Source organism: Acomys minous (genome assembly GCF_964271855.1).
Source record: "Acomys minous genome assembly, chromosome: 12".
Classification (NCBI taxonomy): Eukaryota; Metazoa; Chordata; class Mammalia; order Rodentia; family Muridae; genus Acomys; species Acomys minous.
In genome coordinates, this window is record NC_140493.1 from 98,358,776 (window position 1) to 98,377,068 (window position 18,293).

The 18,293-nt window shown below is 53.3% G+C and overlaps 1 protein-coding gene across 1 annotated transcript in view; it reads right to left on the reverse strand.

Moving 5' to 3' along the window:
• Nucleotides 1-527: 527 nt before the first annotated feature.
• Nucleotides 528-18,293, reverse strand: part of SCN4A (sodium voltage-gated channel alpha subunit 4) — a 33,630-nt gene continuing 15,864 nt past the window's right edge. Inside the window, exons 12-22 of the mRNA XM_084748500.1 lie at nt 15,178-15,654; nt 13,049-13,184; nt 12,489-12,643; nt 10,450-10,623; nt 9,894-10,016; nt 7,927-8,205; nt 7,597-7,650; nt 7,254-7,391; nt 6,433-6,537; nt 5,335-5,605; nt 528-4,235 (exon numbers count right to left, since the gene is read on the reverse strand). Of these exons, the coding sequence (XP_084604626.1) occupies nt 2,959-4,235; nt 5,335-5,605; nt 6,433-6,537; nt 7,254-7,391; nt 7,597-7,650; nt 7,927-8,205; nt 9,894-10,016; nt 10,450-10,623; nt 12,489-12,643; nt 13,049-13,184; nt 15,178-15,654 (3,189 nt within the window). The 3' untranslated portion in view covers nt 528-2,958. The remainder of the gene's footprint in view (nt 4,236-5,334; nt 5,606-6,432; nt 6,538-7,253; nt 7,392-7,596; nt 7,651-7,926; nt 8,206-9,893; nt 10,017-10,449; nt 10,624-12,488; nt 12,644-13,048; nt 13,185-15,177; nt 15,655-18,293) is intronic.

Consider the following 18,293-nt stretch of genomic DNA (forward strand, 5'->3'; position numbering starts at 1 on the left):
AGTGTGGTGGCACACACCTTTAATCCCAGCACTCGGGAGGCAGAGGTAGGTGGATCATTGTGAGTTCAAGGCCAGCCTGGTCTACAAAGTGAATCCAGGACAGCCAAGGCTACACAGAGAAATCTTTGTCTTTGGAAAAAAAGACAAAGAAAAAAAAAAAGAAAGGAAAAAACAAATATACTTATACATAAAATGATACCCCATCTACTGGGCACGTGGGCTGAGCTTGCAGGAGGGAGTCCCAATCCATCAACCCCACAAGTGCCTTGAAATCTAGGTGAGGGGGCGGAGAGGTGGAAGGGTCACCCAGAGACAGGAACTATGGACACAGGCCTCAACACATATTTTTTTGGGGGGAGCTGCCTGTTGGAAGAGGAGGAGCATGAGGCCAAGGCAGGGCTTCCTCTCTTCCTGTCCTGGCTCCCAGAGGCTCCTGCATCATTCCCCATTGCTGGCTGACCCTTCTTGCCTCCCTCAACCCTCACCCACATGGAGGTGCGCAAGAAGACCATGTCCCAGAGGCATCAGGGAGGGTTTATTGTAAGAACTGTACAAAGAAACTTGTCCGACAGCCTGGCTTCAGGCTGGTTCCCACCTAGACAAGGCGGGAGCAGGGCTCACTCGGCAGAGGCGGGGTCCACAGGCAGCCACAGCGGACTCTGCTCCCAGCTCTTTTTCTGCAGTCGGTAGAGAACATCAGACCTAACAGATTCCTGAAGCTCGGAGGGCCAAGCCAGGCTGGGCCTGGGTGGGAAAGGCATAGGAGCTGGGTTCTGGGCAGGAGACTACTGACCCCCACTGGGGGTGGGGGATCTTCTGAGGGGACAGTCAGCCACCACAGGAGGCCTCAACTCTTACAAAAGTGACACGGGACATGACAGGACGGAGACAGAGTGTGGGGGGCGGGGTAGACCATGGGTGTGAAGACAAAAAAACTGAGAGAGGGAAAGAGACGCTCAGAGGAGGGAGGAATCCAGCGGGTAATCAGGTGAGGCGGAGAGGCCTGAGGCAGCAGTGCAAACAAGGAAATTGGCCATGGTGTGCACACATGTGAACACACTTGTGTGTGTGCACATGCATCTTGTTTTGAAAGTTTCGCTGATTCCTGAGTTTTACTCAGACCGTTTATGAGAAACAAGAAGAAAAAGAAAAGGAATTTAGGGCGAGAGGGGACTCAAGTGCAAAGCTTGGATATGTGTTTGTTCTAATTTACTCCCTTACAGCAAAACCACACTTTCCCACATTTAGGGATACTTAGATAAGCAAAACCTGCAGAGAAAACAGTCTCCACAGTCTCCTCTCTCCCTCCCTCCCTCTCTCTCTCTCTCTCTTTCTCTCCCTCCCTCCTTCCCTCTTTCTCTGTCACACTGACACACACAGACACAAACATTCACAGACACATGTGTATCTGCAGACACAGTGGCTTACATACATACAGTCATGCACAAACACATGAACTCAGGCTCACAAGCAGGTACACAAACACACAGGTGCACAGGCGCACACACAAAGTGACTGAATCCAGAGACCCATGAGCAGGACCCTCACTCCCCCTTCCAAGCCTGGTCTGTGTTCTCTGAGAGCACTCAGGTCCTGGAGAGCAGAGCTAAAGAAAGGGCCTTTCTCTGGGTGGTGGTGGCGCACACCTTTAATCCCAGCACTTGGGAGGCAGAGGCAGGTAGATCTCTGAGTTCAAGGCCAGCCTGGTCTACAGAGCTAGTTCTAGGACAGCCAGAGCTACACAGAGAAACCCTGTCTCAGGGGGAAAAATGGCTTTCTAGGCAGCAAGAAACAGGGAGATTGAAGCCAAGCCTGATGAGCTTTCTTCTTTCTTTCTTTCTTTTGGTTTTTTGAGACAGGGTTTCTCTGTGTAGTTTTGCCTGTTTTTGAACTCACTTTGTAGACCAGGCTGGCCTTGAACTCACAGAGATCTGCTTTCCTCTGCCTCCGGAGTGCTGGGATTTTAAAGGTGTGTGTGCGCGCTCGCCACCACACCCCGCTTTCTTAACTGCATGCCCCAGCATTGAAACATCTCCTGTGAGCTCAGTTCTGACATTTTCAGGGTCACTTTGAGGAAGGAGGGAGGGACAGGGAGCAGGATGGGGTGAGAGGAGATGAAACAGGAAGAAGGAGATCTCTCAGGCTTGATGGGGCTCCAAGGAGCCCTGGTGGTCAAAGGAAGGCATGAAGAGAAGAAAGAGGGAACGGACAGCGTCTTAGCATCAAACCCGACCCCAGGCAGATCTGGGTGCTCAGGCCCGTGCGCATGAATGCAGCTGGCAGGACCCAGCCTGTAGGACCCATCCATGCATCCTAGAGAAAAGCAATCCTTCCTTAGTTCCTTCCCCCCAGGAGCCAGCCAGGGGAGCTGTCCACCAGCCTGGATATGACTGGGTGAAAGGTTTCATATTTCCAGCCTGATAACATCCGGATCCAGCAGCCAATTGGCTCTGTGCAGCCATCTCTGTACCAGAACCATTTCCTTTTTACAGGGCAATTCCTGAGCTGGCAGCGAGGGGGGGAAGCTGTGTCCCAGAGTCGTGGGGGTGGGAGGTAGCTAAGCCCTGGGGTCAGGTGTAGCTCTTTGAGGTTAAGATTTGTCTTTGTCCTGGCTAGAGCTTGGGGGGGACTTGGGTCCTTAAGAGTAGTGACAAGCGAGGCAGCCAAGCCCTCCCTGGAAAGCTGACTCTTCCCTAAGAAGGGAACCACATTCTGATGTCCTGGCCTGGCCCCTTCCCTCCTGGCCAAGAGAATGTCGAGCATTGTAAGGATAAAACCAGGAGGCAGGAGCTTCAGACTTACCTGAGCCCTGAGCACAACTCTCATTTGCCCCAGCCCAAGTGTTAAGCCCTATATAGCCCCCTACCTCAAAGCCCTGTTCCCCAACTCTGCATGCAGCTCTTTAATGGGAGCTTCAGGCCTGTGCCAACGTATAGCTGGCTGCCTTGCTGTCGCTCTCTAGACAAGAGACTCTTTGACCCCTGGGCGCACTGTTTGCCCCTGTGGTGGTGGTGGTGGTGGTGATGGTGATGGTAGTGGTTGTGGTGGAGAAGGAGGAGACGGAGTCTGGGCAGTATCCGAGGGGCTGATGGGGGCGAGTTCCACGGTGGGTCCAGTATCCTCTGGTGAGCCCTTCTCTTCCTCCCCCTGGCTCTGTGCACCACTGTTTTCACTCCCAGAGCCGTACATCTTGCTCATGGCATTGGCGATCAATCCTTCCTTCTCAGGGGCCCCGTCGCCATCGCCATCCTGGCTGTGGCGGTACATGTAGGACGCCTGCTTCACGGAGCGCTGCAGCAGGTGGCGGCGGTAGGCCCTCTGGATTTTGATAGCGCACACCTCTTCCTGCTTCCTCTTGAGGGTGGTGGTGATGGGCTCATAGGAGACCTTGGAGGGATTGGCTGCCATAAACTTCTCCTCCATGGTCTGCTTGAGGGCATCCATCTCCCCAGAGTCACCCAGGACCTCTTTGGTCAGGGCAAAGAGGATGTCCAGGCAGTGGATCTTGTCGCCCGGCACCATGGGCAGGTCTAATGTGATAAGCTTGATCTTGTTGGGCTTGGCGATTTTCAGGGGCTCCTGCAAGGTGTCCACAAAGTCAGAGAGGCGGCTGTAGTCGATGAACTGAGTGGCGTCGGGGTCGAACTTCTCCCAGGTCTCGTAGAACATCTCAAAGTCGTCCTCGCAGAGGGGTTCGCTGCTCTCCTCCGTGGCCACGTTGAAGTTCTCCAGGATGATGGCGATGTACATATTGACCACGATGAGGAAGGAGATGATGATGTAGCTGCAGAAGAAGCAGATGCCAATGGACGGGTTGCCGCAGTCGCCCTTGATATTGGTGCCTGGGTTCTCCAGGGTCGGGTCACAATCCGGGGGCCCACTGTTGAGGATGGGGTTCAGAAGCCCGTCCCAGCCAGCCGACGTGGTGATCTCGAAAAGGCAGATGATGCTGTTGCCGAAGGTCTCAAAGTTGAACATGTCGTCGATGCCTGACTCTTTCTTGACATAGGCGAAGTTAGACATGCCGAAGATGGAGTAGATGAACATGACCAGGAAGAGCAGGAGGCCGATGTTGAAGAGGGCGGGCAGGGACATCATGAGGGCGAACAGCAGTGTCCGGATGCCCTTGGCGCCACGGATCAGGCGCAAGACGCGCCCGATCCGGGCCAAGCGGATCACACGGAACAGTGTGGGTGACACGAAGTATTTCTGTATCAAGTCAGAGAGCGCGAGGCCTACGGAGAGGAACAGAGGCTGGTCAGGGAACGGGGGGGGGGGGGGGGGGGGGTAGGGCTGCCCTGGCCAACTCAAACCTTTGAGCATGGCTCCTAGAACTCTTGGGGGCCCAGGGGATTACTGTGTCCTGACAGCTGGATGTGGGAAATACTAAATTTGATGTGGGCCCATCCTTAAGTCCGCTTGCAGATATCACAGGTGGGGGGGGGGGAGAGAAGGGAGGAGAGAAGAGCTGTGTGGCCTGTGCTGATCTGTAAAATGGGAGCAAGATGGCACTGCTGTGAAAGAGAGTTAAGCACACAGCGGATGCCTAGCATACAGTAAACATTCAATAAACAGTAGCTGCTTCTTGTCCTGGTTGTAGGCATATCTGCTCTCCTCTTAGTATATAGATTCTGGAATCCTTTTCTTATTTGTGTGTGATTTTGCATGAATATACATGCTTATTTGTACATATGTGTGCATGTGTGTGTGCATGTGTGCAAGCACATACTTACTTATTTATATATAGTGCCTGTGTGTCTGTGTGTGCGTGCGTGCGTGTGCATGCACATAGGCCAGAGGAAAACCTCATGTGTCATTTCTCCTCAGATGTCACCCACCCTGTGCTTTGAAACTGGGTCTCTTTCTGGCCCTGGTGTCTAATGCTTAGACTAAGATGACTGGCCAGTGACCTCCAGGGTCACAACTGCCTCCAATTCCTCAGTATTGAGTTCATAAGCATGTGCTACCATGAGACCACACCCAGCTCCTCATGCCTGTGCAGGAAGCACTTTATCCACTGAGCTATCACCCCATCCCTCTCTTGTGCTTTGACTGAACATGTGGCCACCCAAGTACTCATCTGTTGGTCAAGCCAGTGTTTCTCAAGGTGAGTTCATATGTGTACAGGTCATAGGTGGCTGGGAGCAACAGAACCCTTTGTGCATTAAAGGTGAGAAAACGGCAGGCGTGTGTGTGTGTGTGTGTGTGTGTGTGTGTGTGTACAGGTGTGTGTGTGTGCACAGGTGTGTGAGTATTCCAGGGCCACAGCAGGTCTGTGTGCACGAGGGAAGGCTTTCCTGAGTGGCTCGTCTTGGTGCGGCCCTGCCAGCTCACCCACAATAGACAAGATGACGACCACAAAGTCGAAGATATTCCAGCCAATGGTGAAGTAGTAATGGCGCAGGGCGAACATCTTGAGCACACACTCCCCTGTGAAGACGATAATGAAGACCATGTTGATGTTGTACAGGATGTCCACCTTGAGCTGGCTCTGGTCATCCGTCTCCACCATCATGGTGACCATGTTGAGGCAGATGAGGATCATGATGGAGATGTCAAACACCTGCTTCGTCACGAAGTCATACACCATGCCCTGGATCTTGTTCTGCAGAGGGGGGCAGAACACGCACATGTGGGGTACGGGGTTGGGGGACCCAGACAGGATGAGTATGTGTGGGAGGCACAGGATGGCACTACAATAGCATGTGGAGGGGCTGGAGACATGGCTCAGAGGTTAAGAGCACTGGCTGCGATTCCAAAGGTCCTGAGTTCAATTCCCAGCAACCACATGGTGGCTCACAACCATCTATAGTGAGATCTGGTGCCCTCTTCTGGAGTGCAGGTGTACATGCAGGCAGAACACTGTGTACATAATAAAACAAACAAACAAATAAATCTAAAATAGCATGTGGAGGAGGGAGAGAAGGTGTAAAGGACAGTAGTGAAGTGTGCCATGGGAGAGAAGGTTCTGGAAACAAATCGTTTTGTGTGTACGTGCATGCATGAGAGAGAGAGAGAGAGAGAGAGAGAGAGAGAGAGAGAGAGAGAGAGAGAGAGAGAGAGAGGTCTATGTTCATCAGTCCCCACTCTGGGACCCTTCCTCTCTATGAAGTTCCCCAGTCATCTCTACCCCTGTTCCCAAGTCATTGCTTGCTGAGATGTGTAGCTATCACTTCCTGCTCCCTGTTGGAGCGCCTGTCTCAAAGGGCAGAGGTCCCACATGAGGAGGTGGGTCAACGCTGGGAAGCTGTGTGGGGTTAGACGAGTGGTTCTCTAATAACAGGAGCCTAGAGGCAGTTGCTGTGCTCGTGAGTGGAGGCTGTGTGACCTTGTGTGTCCTTGAAGGCGGAGAGCAGAGCACAGGCTGTATAGATGCCTGCAGTCCCCTGTCCCCCGCCAGGTTACAGGAGGAGGGGCCCCTGAGCCTGGTACCTGAGGCCGGGGAATTGGCTTCTGAGGCTTCTTGGAGCCGAGCTTCTTCATCGCATTGTAGTATTTCTTCTGCTCCTCTGTCATGAAGATGTCTTTCCCTCCAAAGTATAGTGGGACAGAGAAAGTAAGACTGAGGCGGGTCCCCCTCCCTGCTCCCAGGACCTCCTACTAGAACTCAAGCACTGCCTTGAAGGTGGCTTTGCCCTTTAAGAAGTGTCTGATGGGAAGGCAGAGGCTTTTGAGGAGCCAGAGGAGGAGAGGTGAGGAAAGGGGAACCTGGGCCTACAGAAGGGGCGGCGGGGGGTGGGGTGGGGGGTGTGAGCCAGGTGATGGTGGCGCATGCCTTTAGTCCTAGCACTCAGGAGGCAGAGGCATTTGGATCTCTGAGTTCAAGGCCAGCCTGGTCTACATACAAATCGAGTTCTAGGACAGCCAGGGCTATACAGAAAACCCTGTCTCAAACAAAACAAAACAAAACAAAAACAAAACAGAGAGAGACAATGCATGCCTAGGCTGGCCTCAAATACACTCTATAGCCCAGGCTGGCCTACAGCTTATGAACTTACTGCCTCAGACCCCTTAGTGCTGAAATTCCAGGCGTGTGTCATCACGTCCCGCTCTACATCAACCTCATTTAGTAGACTAAGAAAATGAGGCTCAAGGGGTCAAGTCACTGTTCACTCCCCTAGTGGGAGCTGGATCCACGCTTGCTGCCCCAGCATCCAGGTCAGTGACTGGGGATGCTCAGGCAACTGACGGCCATGGTAGGAAGGAATAAGTGGATGGGGTGGGGAAAGCTCTGGAGAGGGCTGGATACTCATCTTCTTCTTCTGCTGGTTGAAGTTGTCAATGATGACACCGATGAAGAGATTGAGCGTGAAGAAGGAGCCAAAGATGATGAAGATGACAAAGTAAAGGTACATGTAGAGGTTCACCTCATACTGTGGCTGTTCCTCTTTCTGCAGGGAGGCACACACATGGAGGTTCTCTTTGTCCCCCAAAGGGCTGTGAGCAGGACTCCCCTCCTCCCCGGGCTGCTGGGCTTCCAAGGAGATAGTGGGGTGGGGTGGAGGTGGTGGGGTGGGAGTAGAGGTGGGGAATGGCGGAATGGACCACTGCCAGCCCTCCTCTAACTTACTCGTCGATTCAAAGACCCGGACTCACCTCCCGGGAGTCCACAGCTGCATACATGATGTCCATCCAACCTTTGAATGTAGCCTGGGAGATCATGGCAGGGCATGAGGGGAGGGGCTCCCTCACATGCCACCATTCTGGTCTCCCTCCTTACAGAACACCTGCCAAGACCCCCCACTGGGTGGCATCAAATATACTAGAGATAAACCCTACCTCCAGGTCCTATGGCACTGCAAACATGGCCACCGCTAGTAAGAAGCAATACTGGGTTCTGATATGATTGAGGAACAACTAGGCACTTCTACCCAGTTCTGAGGAGGCTTGGGGTGAGGGGGTGGGGTGGGGGAGGGTATTGCTTACCACCTGAAGGAGGGAGAGATAGCCTAGACCCACGTTGTCATAGTTGACCTTGACGTTCATCCAGCGGACCTGGCCTGTGTACATGAGGCTCTCACACTCGGACTTGTTGTTGACCACAGAGATGTCGAATCTCACAGAGGTGGTTGTATTGATGCAGTAGTAGAACTTTCCGGCAAACAAGTTGACCCCCATGATGCTGAAGATGAGCCAGAAGATGAGGCACACAAGGAGTACATTCATGATGGAGGGGATCGCTCCCAGGAGGGCGTTCACTACCACCTACGGGTCAGGGTGATGGTTGGGGGAGGGTCACTGTGAGAGCCACTCTCAGGCATCTGACTGGGGACTCCCAGCTGCAACCAGCCAGGAGACCACGAAGAGCTGAGCACTGCCGCTCAGGAAGGTCCAATCTTAGTTGGAGAGGGGTCTGCAGGGTATGTGTGTATAGGGGTAAAGGGTAGGGCTATGTAGACCAGTTAGCTACCACACTGGTCTTCTGGAAGGGCTCTCTGCTTGGCTGGAGCTATCAAAGCACGGTAAGAGTGCCAGGCTTCTCTGGAAGCTGCCAGGTCATGGGTCACAAAGCAGGAGACAAACACTGCTGTCTTAGCCCACCCCCACCCCCTAGGAAACTCAGCCCACATGACCCGGCTTGGCTCACTGAATCAGTGAGAGACATAGAAAGGGCATAAAAAGAAGCCACTGAGGTCTGTAAAGCAACAGGATCTGGGGCCAGATTCCTGTCCCTTGGCAGCCCTGGCCATACATAGGCTTACCATACTGTTTTAGTCTTGGCTGAATGTGAGAACTTGTTGCCCTGGCTGCCACTACCCTTCTTTTTTTTTTTTTTTTTTTAAGATTTATTTATTATGTATACGGTGCTCTGGCTGCAGGTACACCATGTGGTTGCTGGGAATTGAACTCAGGACCTCTGGGTGAACAGTCAGCACCCTTAACCTCTGAGCCATCTCTCCAGTCCCACTACCCTTCTTTTTTATTTTCTTTTATTTTTGAGATAGGGGCTCATGTATCCTAGGCTGGACTTGAACTTGCTATGTAACTGAGGAAGACCTTGAGCTTCTGCCACCGCCTCCTGAGTGCTGGGATTAGGGATGTGTGTGCCACCCACACCTAATGTACGAAGCTCAGGGGATTGTCCGGGGGCTTAGTGCACGCTAGGTGAACACGCCACCAACCGAGTCACACCCTAGCCTGATTGGTTCCCTTTTAAGTAAGGGCTGTTTCATGGCCTCTAGACAGTCAGTGGCAGGAGCTGGGGTGCTGTGTTTCTCAAACCACTCAGTTGGCCATGAGCAGGTTACTTCTCTCAGCAAGCAGAGGTCCCCAGCACCAGGATTGGGGGCCCAGCCTTGGGTCAGCATTTTACATGAACTGGGGAGGAGGGCAGGACGCTTAGGCTGAGCCTGCCACTGCCCTGGAATGAGTCTTATTTCCCAGCAGATTTCTTGTCATGGGTGGGGTGGCAGTGGGGATAGGAGGGGGTGAAGAGGTGGGAGGGGGTAGGAGAGACTCCCACTGATCTTGCCCAGACCTTGTGTTCAACCTGTTACTTCCGCTCTCACAGGCCAATGGGGATCTTTTCTAAAGTGCCCCTGAGCCCAAGGGCATGGCTTCATGCTGAAGAAGGGCAGGCTCAGTGGTGAAGCAAAGATATTTGTTCATTTGCTCATGCTTTCTTAGCCCTGGGGCCCCCAATCTGAGGTAGACCTTCCTCTTCTTGCCTCAAGCCTCCCAGGCCACTAAGGCAGCCTCTGCTGCCCTCTCGTGGTGGCAGAGATAAGTCAAGGGTGTGCTAGAGCTTGTGTTGGGGGGCGGGGCTTCCTGGAACTAGGTCCAACCATCAATACTTTGAGCCTTCTGCCTGCTGCACCTTGTAACCCAGACCCATGGGCCGTTGCTCCTCTCAACCCTGAGCCCTCCTCAGCACCCCCTCACCCAATACTCACCCTCATGCCCTCAAATCGGGACAGTGCCCTCAGAGGACGCAGGGCCCGCAGCGTGCGCAGAGATTTGATGGGCCCCAGCTCAGAGTAGCCTAGCCAGTTGGCCACCAGGCTGATGATAGAGACCTGCAAGAAGTGTGTGTTCAGGAGGTTGAGCGTCCCTGGCTTTCTTCCAGCCTGGGACACATACGAGGGGGGAATCTTACTTTTGTCTCCTGTAGACCCCCATCCCTGCTGGATACTGAGTATCCCTGTGGCCTCTAGCATCACCTCAATAATGCCACCCATGACAATAAACAGTAAGGACAGTACACATCTCCTGTGTGCCTATCAAAGAGCATATGAAAATCTTGCCTTACACTGGTAGGGATCATAAGGGCTGGGCCTGGGATATAGCGTTTGGGAAGCAAGAGACCAATCTCTAGGGGGCAGTGCTGATCTGGGGGTCTGACTCTGTGTGTATTTGGATAGGTCCTAGCTCCCAGGGCCTGGGTTCCCTAAAGACCTTGACATCTGGCTGTGTGGCCAGACCCTGGGGTTGGGGCAGGGGGAGACTCACATCCACGATGAGGAAATCAAGCCAGCACCAAGCATTGGTGAAGTACACCTTGAAGCCGTAGGCCACCCACTTTAGCAGCATCTCTACGATGAAGATGTAGGTGAAGACCTTGTCGGCATACTCCAGGATGGTGCGGATGACTCGACGCTGCTCAATGTAGATGTCCTCAAAGGCCTGGAGACATCAGTCCAGCCCTCAATGGCCAGGGGCTCAGATGCCAGGGCAGCAAGCTCTATCCCCCCCATCCTGCCTGCTATTGCTGGTTCCCAGGGGTCTTCCCCAGGGAGGTAGATTGGGGTACCCCTGGGCATCTTCCATCCTCAGCCTATCATTGAGGGGGGCAAGCTTCCTGGTAGGGAGAGCATCTTAGTTCTCAACCATCCGCTGGGAGACCACAGTGATGCAGCTTCAGTCTTGTCCACCCCCATCTACCTCCTTCTTGGCTGAGGGAACTGGGGCCCCTATTTTTTTACTTTAAGAAACTAATGCTGAGGCCGGGTGGTGGTGGCGGTGCACGCCTTTAATCCCAGCACTCGGGAGGCAGAGGCAGGTGGATCGCTGTGAGCTCGAGGCCAGCCTGGTCTACAGAGCAAGACCAGGACAGCCAAGGCTACACAGAGAAACCCGGTCTCGAAAAAAAAAAAAGCCGGGCGTGGTGGCGCACGCCTTTAATCCTAGCACTTGGGAGGCAGAGGCAAGTGGATTGCTGTGAGTTTGAGACCAGCCTGGTCTACAAAGTGAGTCCAGGACAGCCAAGGCTACACAGAGAAACCCTGTCTCGACAAACAACAACAACAAAAAAAAAAAGAAAAAGAAAACAAAAACAAAAACAAAAAAAAAAAAGAAAGAAAGAAAGAAAGAAAGAAACTAAACCAATGCTGTGACATCTATTCACTTATAAGTGGATATTAGCCCAACAGAGATGTCCTCTGAGAGACCACACCCAGCGGGGTATTGGGACAGTTCCTGGAAGTTGCAGTTGAACTCTGGGTGGAGTGCTGAGAGTCCTATGGAGGAGTCAGGGGATGGAAGGACCCAGAGGGGTTAAAAGCTCCACAGGGAAACCATCAAACCCAACGGATCTGGACCCAGGGACCCTGCGCAAACCGACGCGCCAACCAAGGACAACGCACGCAGAGAACCCAGAGCCCTGTTCAGATGCAGCCGATGGGCCGCTCGTTCTCCACTTGTGTGTGTGTAGGGAAGCGGGGACTGCCTCCGACATGAACTCTGGTGCCAGCGATTTGATCACTTCCCCTTGGTGGGGCGGCCTCGTGGGCCCACAGAGGAAGGGGATGCAGGCTATCCTGATGAGACCTGACAGGGTGTGGTCAGATGGTGGGGGAGGAGGGCCCTCCAGTCAGAAAACTGTGAGAGGAAGGGTGGGCACGGTAGGATATCAGTGAGGGGGTGACAATTGGGATGTAACCTGAATAAATCATGAAAAATAAAAACGTGAAAGAAAGAAAGAAAGAAAGAAAGAAAGAAAGAAAGAAAGAAAGAAACTAATGCTGGGCTGGGGAGATGCCTCAGCTGTCGTGAAAGCAGGAGGACTGGAGGTCAGATGGCCAGACATGAAACGTGTATCTATATATCCACATCTATATCATTTATCAAAGCTAGGGGGCAGTGGCAGCCTGACTGTAACCCCAGCACTCAGGAGACAGGAAATCCATGGAGCAAGATGGCTAGCCAGACTCCCCTAAACAGTGAGCCCCGAGTTCAGTGAGAATCGATGCCTCATTGCAAAAAGTGGAGAACAGCTGAGAAGACACCCTACTGTCCACCTTGGGCCGGTACATGCATACACGCGCACGCGCACACGTGCACGCACACAGAGTTAATGTCTTCTAGAACATCTAGAAGCATAACCGAGTCCCTCGCTAGATTCCCCTGGGTTTGGCAGTGTCCTGTTGGCATCCATCCTTGGTACAAAAGGGTAGGAGCCTTAGACAGCAAGGCAGCCTTTTGCTCCCACCTTGTCCCCGGGGGTGGAGGTGGGGTGGGGGGTGGGGTGGGGGTGGGGTGAGGGTACCTACCAGGGCTCCACTGCTGAGCAAGATCATGAAGACAATGAAGGTCTCAAACCAGTTGTGCTCCACAATCTTGAAACAGGCCCTGCGCAGCGTCCACCACTTTTTCCCCCGGCCCTGGGTGATGTCCACATAGAGGCAGGGGCAGCGCTGCACACAGGCTGGGAGGCAGGGTGGTACACGTCACCAGCCAATGGATGTTTCAGGATGTACTTCCCCCCATCCCTTTGCCATGCTGCCCCCGGGGACTGGGGCCTCGCCTCCTCCCCACACCTGGCTCCATCTGGTCCTCATGGGGGGCTCAAGTACTCTCGCTACAGCCCATCCCACCCGTGCGACACTGCTGCTATGACTGACCCAGGAAGGGAAGATGCTTCACCAGCAAGCTCAGGACCCCAGCTGTCCCCATGGTCCTCCATCTTGTCCAACCTAGGCTCTGGCAAAAGTGCTCCTCGGGCTTGGGTGTTGGCTCCCCAGGTAAGACAAAGTGAGCAGAACCAGAGAAGGAAACCCTCTGTTTTCTCCTCAGGCCTGGGGGCAAGGCTGGTCTGCAGGTGTGTCCTCACCCTCAGTGAAGCATTCCTCAGGCAGCTCCCCCTCCGGGTTCTCCTCAGCCTGCTCCTCAGGGTCCTCTTCCGGAGGCTTGTAGTCAGCTGTGCTGCAGACGGAGGAGTTGCCATCGTAGAGGGGCTGTAGTGGCTTCTGTGGGGGGACCACAGGGACTGTGACTCCTGGGTCCCAAGAGATCCTCTCTTTCTCCCAGTAGTGGGGTAGTATGTGAGACAGGGGCGAATGGAGAAGAGAGTAAAGGAGGCTTCATTCATTCATTCATTCAGCCCTTGAAAACTACCACTGTGCGGGGGGTGGGGAGGGTCAGTGGGGAGCTCCCTAGTGACAAAGATGTCCTCGATCCTGCCCAAGGAAGCTTGGTGGGGGCTCAGCCCAGTGGGGTCCTGGGAGGTGTGGACATATATGACAGGAAGGAGTCAGCAGAAGAGAAGAGGCCTGAAGGTGCTTTTCAGCGGGCAAGGATTAGAAATGGAGCCAAGATAGATCAGGGTTGCCACAGCTGCAGAAAGCAGGCACATGGTGACCCCAGAGTCCAAGCCTTCCCACCCCCAGGGTCTGTTTGGCTGAGAGATCCAGAAAGGATGGAAAACTTTTCCTCAGCCAAGGCTCCAGTGTGGCGCCAAGGGAATCTGATCGTGGTGGGGGCAGGGCGTGGGGGCTGGTGCTCTGGCCTGGCTAGGCCTCCTCCCCGCCTCCTAGTGCTGTCTCAGGCCAGATCCTCAGTGTGTGTGTGTGTGTGTGTGTGTGTGTGTGTCTGTGTGTGTGTGTACATGCAGGTGTTTGTGTGCATATGCATGCATGGGTATGTAAGTGCGTGCATGCATGTATGTGTGTGTGTGTACATGCACATGGGTGTGTATGCATGCATGCAGGTGTGTGTGTGTGGGGGGTACATTGCATACGCATGAGTGTGTGTGTGTGTACATGAAGGTGTGTGTGTATGTGTATACGCAGGTGTTTGTGTGCATATGCATACATGGCTTTGTAAGTGCGTGCATGCGTGTGTGTACATGTGTATGCATGCATGCAGGTGTGTGTGTGTGTGAGTGTGTGTGTGTGTGTGTGTGTGTGTGTGTGTGTGTGTGTGTGTGAAGCTCTAGGGTACTAGTAATGAAAACCAAGAGTGGGCAGGTCTTATTGCCAGTTGACAGAAAGGGAAACTGAGGCACGGAGCATTTGGTCCATGGGGCATACAGCAGACTGCTGGCCTCACTCTTATATGTCAACGCCCAGGATTGCCCTCTAAACTCTGCTTGCTCCTCAGCCCTCTTGCCTTCCCAGAGCCACGGCCCTGCTGCTCTCCAGCTACCCCTCCCCCGCTGGGTTCCTCATACTGAGGTCGAGGTTGGTGCCATGTTTCCTGGGGTATTTATAGCACAGCAGGCACTCAAGCCCCTGGTGTGTGCTGGGGGCTGGGATAAGGAGTCAGGAGCTTTTAGGGCAAAGTTCATGAGGTTCGAGGACTCTGCCAGGCCCAGGCCTGAAGGGTGGCATGGATAGTGTCCCTTGCTTCCATCATCTGTTAATTCTCAGAGTCCCAGACTCTGAGGGTGACCGGCGCCTGCGTCTCCCAATTCCCATTGGGTTCTCTTATTCCTGTCCTCAGATCTTCACCTTGGACCTGGTACCCTATTCTACACTAGGAAGACTGGAACAACCCCAGAGGAGTTCTTTGTAGAAATAGATGTCTATGCCACTTTCAGCCAGCATGGGGGCGGGGGCTCAGGGCTGCAGACCAGATCTGAACGTATGTGGGGCAAAGGCTTGGCAGAGCTTCAAGCCCAGAGGATGTTTAAGAGAGTCCTTGTCGGCCCCAGTAGTGGGCCCGAAGATGGGAGCATCTGTCCAAGAATGCCACCTGGTGGCAGAAAGGGCCCAGGTTGAGTTTTGGCTTGGCTAATTATAGCAATCCTGGTACCTACCCTAAGAGTCTCCATGACACCATGACAGAGAGCTGACTATATATGTGAGCCAACGCAACACAATACCACAGGGCAGGAATCTTTCACAGATGAAGGAGCTAAAGGTCAGGAAGGTTTTATGACTCGTCTAAAGTTAAACAAAGAGGTAAAGCTGGGGTCGTACTGGCCCCCAACCTCTGCGGCCAGACGCTCAATGAGCTCACCTTGATGTCCTCAGGCTCTGAGAATGTGTCAGTCTCCTCTTCCGTGGGCATCTCCAGGTCAGACTCCTCAGAGGCAATCGGCACCTGGATGGTGAGGTAGGGGTTGTTGATGAAGTTGAGGTGATCCAGCTCGATGCTGGAGCGGGGGCCATCTGTCAGGCCCACGTGGTTCAGGATATGATTGTCCTTTACTTCCTTGTCCCCGTCTTCCGGGGGCGGCTCCTTCTTCTCATCCTTAGGAGCACTCTCCTCACTCTCCCTAGCACCCCCGGGCTCACCAAGGCTCAGCATTATGTCCTTGGGGCTCAGGATCTTGCCATGCACCAGCCCCAGGAGGAAGGCTTTGGCAAAGCCGATGCCCCACTTGATGCGCCCGATGGCAATCTGCAGGTTATTCATCTCGCCATCTTCATCCGACGCTGCCAGACTGTCAGCGCTGAAGGAACTCAGCAGGAGAGCCAGGAACAGATTTAGGACCTGGGAAGTGAGAGGCAGAGGGTTTCAAGCCACCTCAGGTCTTAGGGATACCACTTTCATCCAGCGTAGGGTCCTCAAAACTATACAGCGAGAGACTGTCTCATTATTGGGCACTTAAAAGGATTCCAACTACCAGGCGTGGTGGCACATTCCTTTAATCCTAGCATTAGGGAGGCAGGTGGATCTCTGTGAGTTCAAGGCCAGCACAGTCTAAACAGTGAGTTCTAAGACAACCATGGGTATGTAGAGAGACTTTGTCTCTAAAACAAACAAACAAACAAATACATAAATATAAAAGGATGTTACTAGTGAGGTACTCATGACTGTCAGTGGGAGGGAGGCTGCTAGTCCATACTGAAGCTCACACCTGCTGCTCAAGGCAGTGACAGGGTTTGTGGGGTACCCTGCTGCTCAAGGCAGTGACAGGGTTTGTGGGGTACACTGGATGACAGAGGCCTTAAAGGTTAGCCCATTCACTTCCTCGGTTTTATTTTCTAAGGACTACACACCAGCGGTGTGGCCTCAGGGAGCCAACAGCCTACTAGAAGCAGGCCTTTGATCATCAGACAAATCTAACACTGTGGATATAAGTGGAAATAAAAACTAGAAGATAAGCCAGGTGCGGTGGCGCACGCCTTTAATCCCAGCGCTTGGGTAGGCAGAGGCAGGCGGATCTCTGTGAGTTCGAGGCCAGCCTGGTCTACAGAGGGAATCCTGGACAGCCAAGAGAAACCCTGTCTTGAAAAACCAAAAAAGAAAAAAACCCTGAGTTCCAAAGAGATGGAATGATTTGTCGTAAGACAGGATAGCACGGCCAGGGCTGGATCTCGGGTCTCTGGTGTCATTATACAACTTAGAGGGCACCATGCCTTTATGTTACAAGAAGAACTGTATCCTGGGAGGCTTGCAATATGGCGGCCCCTCCCTCTCACCAGTCCACCCGTCTTTGAACAACAGGATGAGGGTGAAGCTGTCTAGGGTGGGAGGTCACAGCGTCTGCCTGACAAGGGCATAGCCAAGTTCTTACTCTCCTGGGCGTGAGGGAGTAAGGGAGCTTATGTGTGAGAATCCACTGTCTCTGGCTGTCTTCATGTGTCCGCTGCGTGGCACGTCAGTGTCCTCCAAGGCCTTCTTGTCATTGTCTTAACTAGCGGGTTAATATGGTAGCTTTAAAAATTATATTAAAATCCTTTCCAGGGGGAATGTGCTCGGAGTCAGCGCCCCACGTCCCATAGCTTCCTGCCATTGCCCCCACCCATATTTTACTGGTCTTTCTTCTCCCTCTGGGGAGGGGACATCCAGTTGCCAGAAACACATCTGAGATGGGAATTAGCTGCTCTCTGGGTCAGCAGGGTTTGCACACGGCTCCTGCCTGAGACAGAAATAGACTCCTCAGGCAGTGGGGGGGGGGGAGGGGCAGAAGAGGGAAGGGATGCTCCCTTGGGGGGCTCTGTGGGGTGGGGTACCCATGTCCTAGTCTCTTTTCCTTCTTCACAGTAAGCCAGAGGAAGTAATGAGGTGCCATGGACGCAGAGGGCATGAGAGCTCATGAACCCTGGCGGGGTGCCCTGGTGCCCTCTGGCAGACACCTGCTTCTCTGAGGACAGAGAGGAGTGAGAGGAGACGGTGCCCAAGGAAATGAGCACGCTGTCTCCACAGGCTGCTCCAAGCCCTCTGAGCAATTTGGGAGAGTCACAGAGAGATGGGCTGGAAAAGAGTCAGGTGTGTGTGTGTGTGTGTGTGTGTGTGTGTGTGTGTGTGTGTGTAAAACAGTACATGGAGGCAGTGCAATGCCATGCCTGCAGATTCTGGAGCCAGACAACTTGGCTTCAGATATGTTAGTGCTGAGCTTTTGCTTCCTGGTCTCTGAAATAGACACGTCAGTCCAGCCCTCCCAGGGTGGTGGTGAGGACTGAGAAAATACGAAGACTGAGCGCAGGCCTCTGGGCAAATGCTGAACAAGTGCTGCTGGCATCAAGGTTAGCGTGATCACTGCCACTCTTGAGGGGAGCCGTGGTTACTAGAGCCACACTCCCAGGCTGTGGTCCTGGCTCAGCATCTCAGGCGCTGGGTATCCCTGGGCAACCCTCCTGCAGTGTGGAGACAGTATTCCCTGCCTCACCTGGCTGGTGGAAGAGGGTTACTGCATGCTTTAGGCTAATGGCTGCAGCCTCCCCGTCCCCCTCACCCAAAGGGAGGTGGCTAGCAATTTTTTTTTTTTTAGCAATTTTACTATGATAATTATTAACCTAAAACCGCCCACCTCTAACATCAGACCTCCCTGAACTTAGGAGGGCACGTGTCACGGAGACCTGTGCCATGTAACTTTACTATGACCACCATTGGCACCGTCGTTGTCCAGGTAGGAAAACCAAGGAAAAAGAGGTTAAAACTATTGTGGGCCATGTGCCAGTGAGACGGTCCAGGGTGTAAAATGGCTCGCCCACACAAGCCCAGTGACCTGAGATCCCACGGAGGAAACAGAGCCAATGCTTGAGTACCTGAGACATGAGAATCTTGATTTCAAGAACAGCCACGTTACATAGCAAGACCTTGCCTCAAAACAAAGCAAACAAAGCAATGCAAAATGTTCTTGACTGCTCTTGTACACAGGGAGAAATCTCCTAGAACACTCTCTC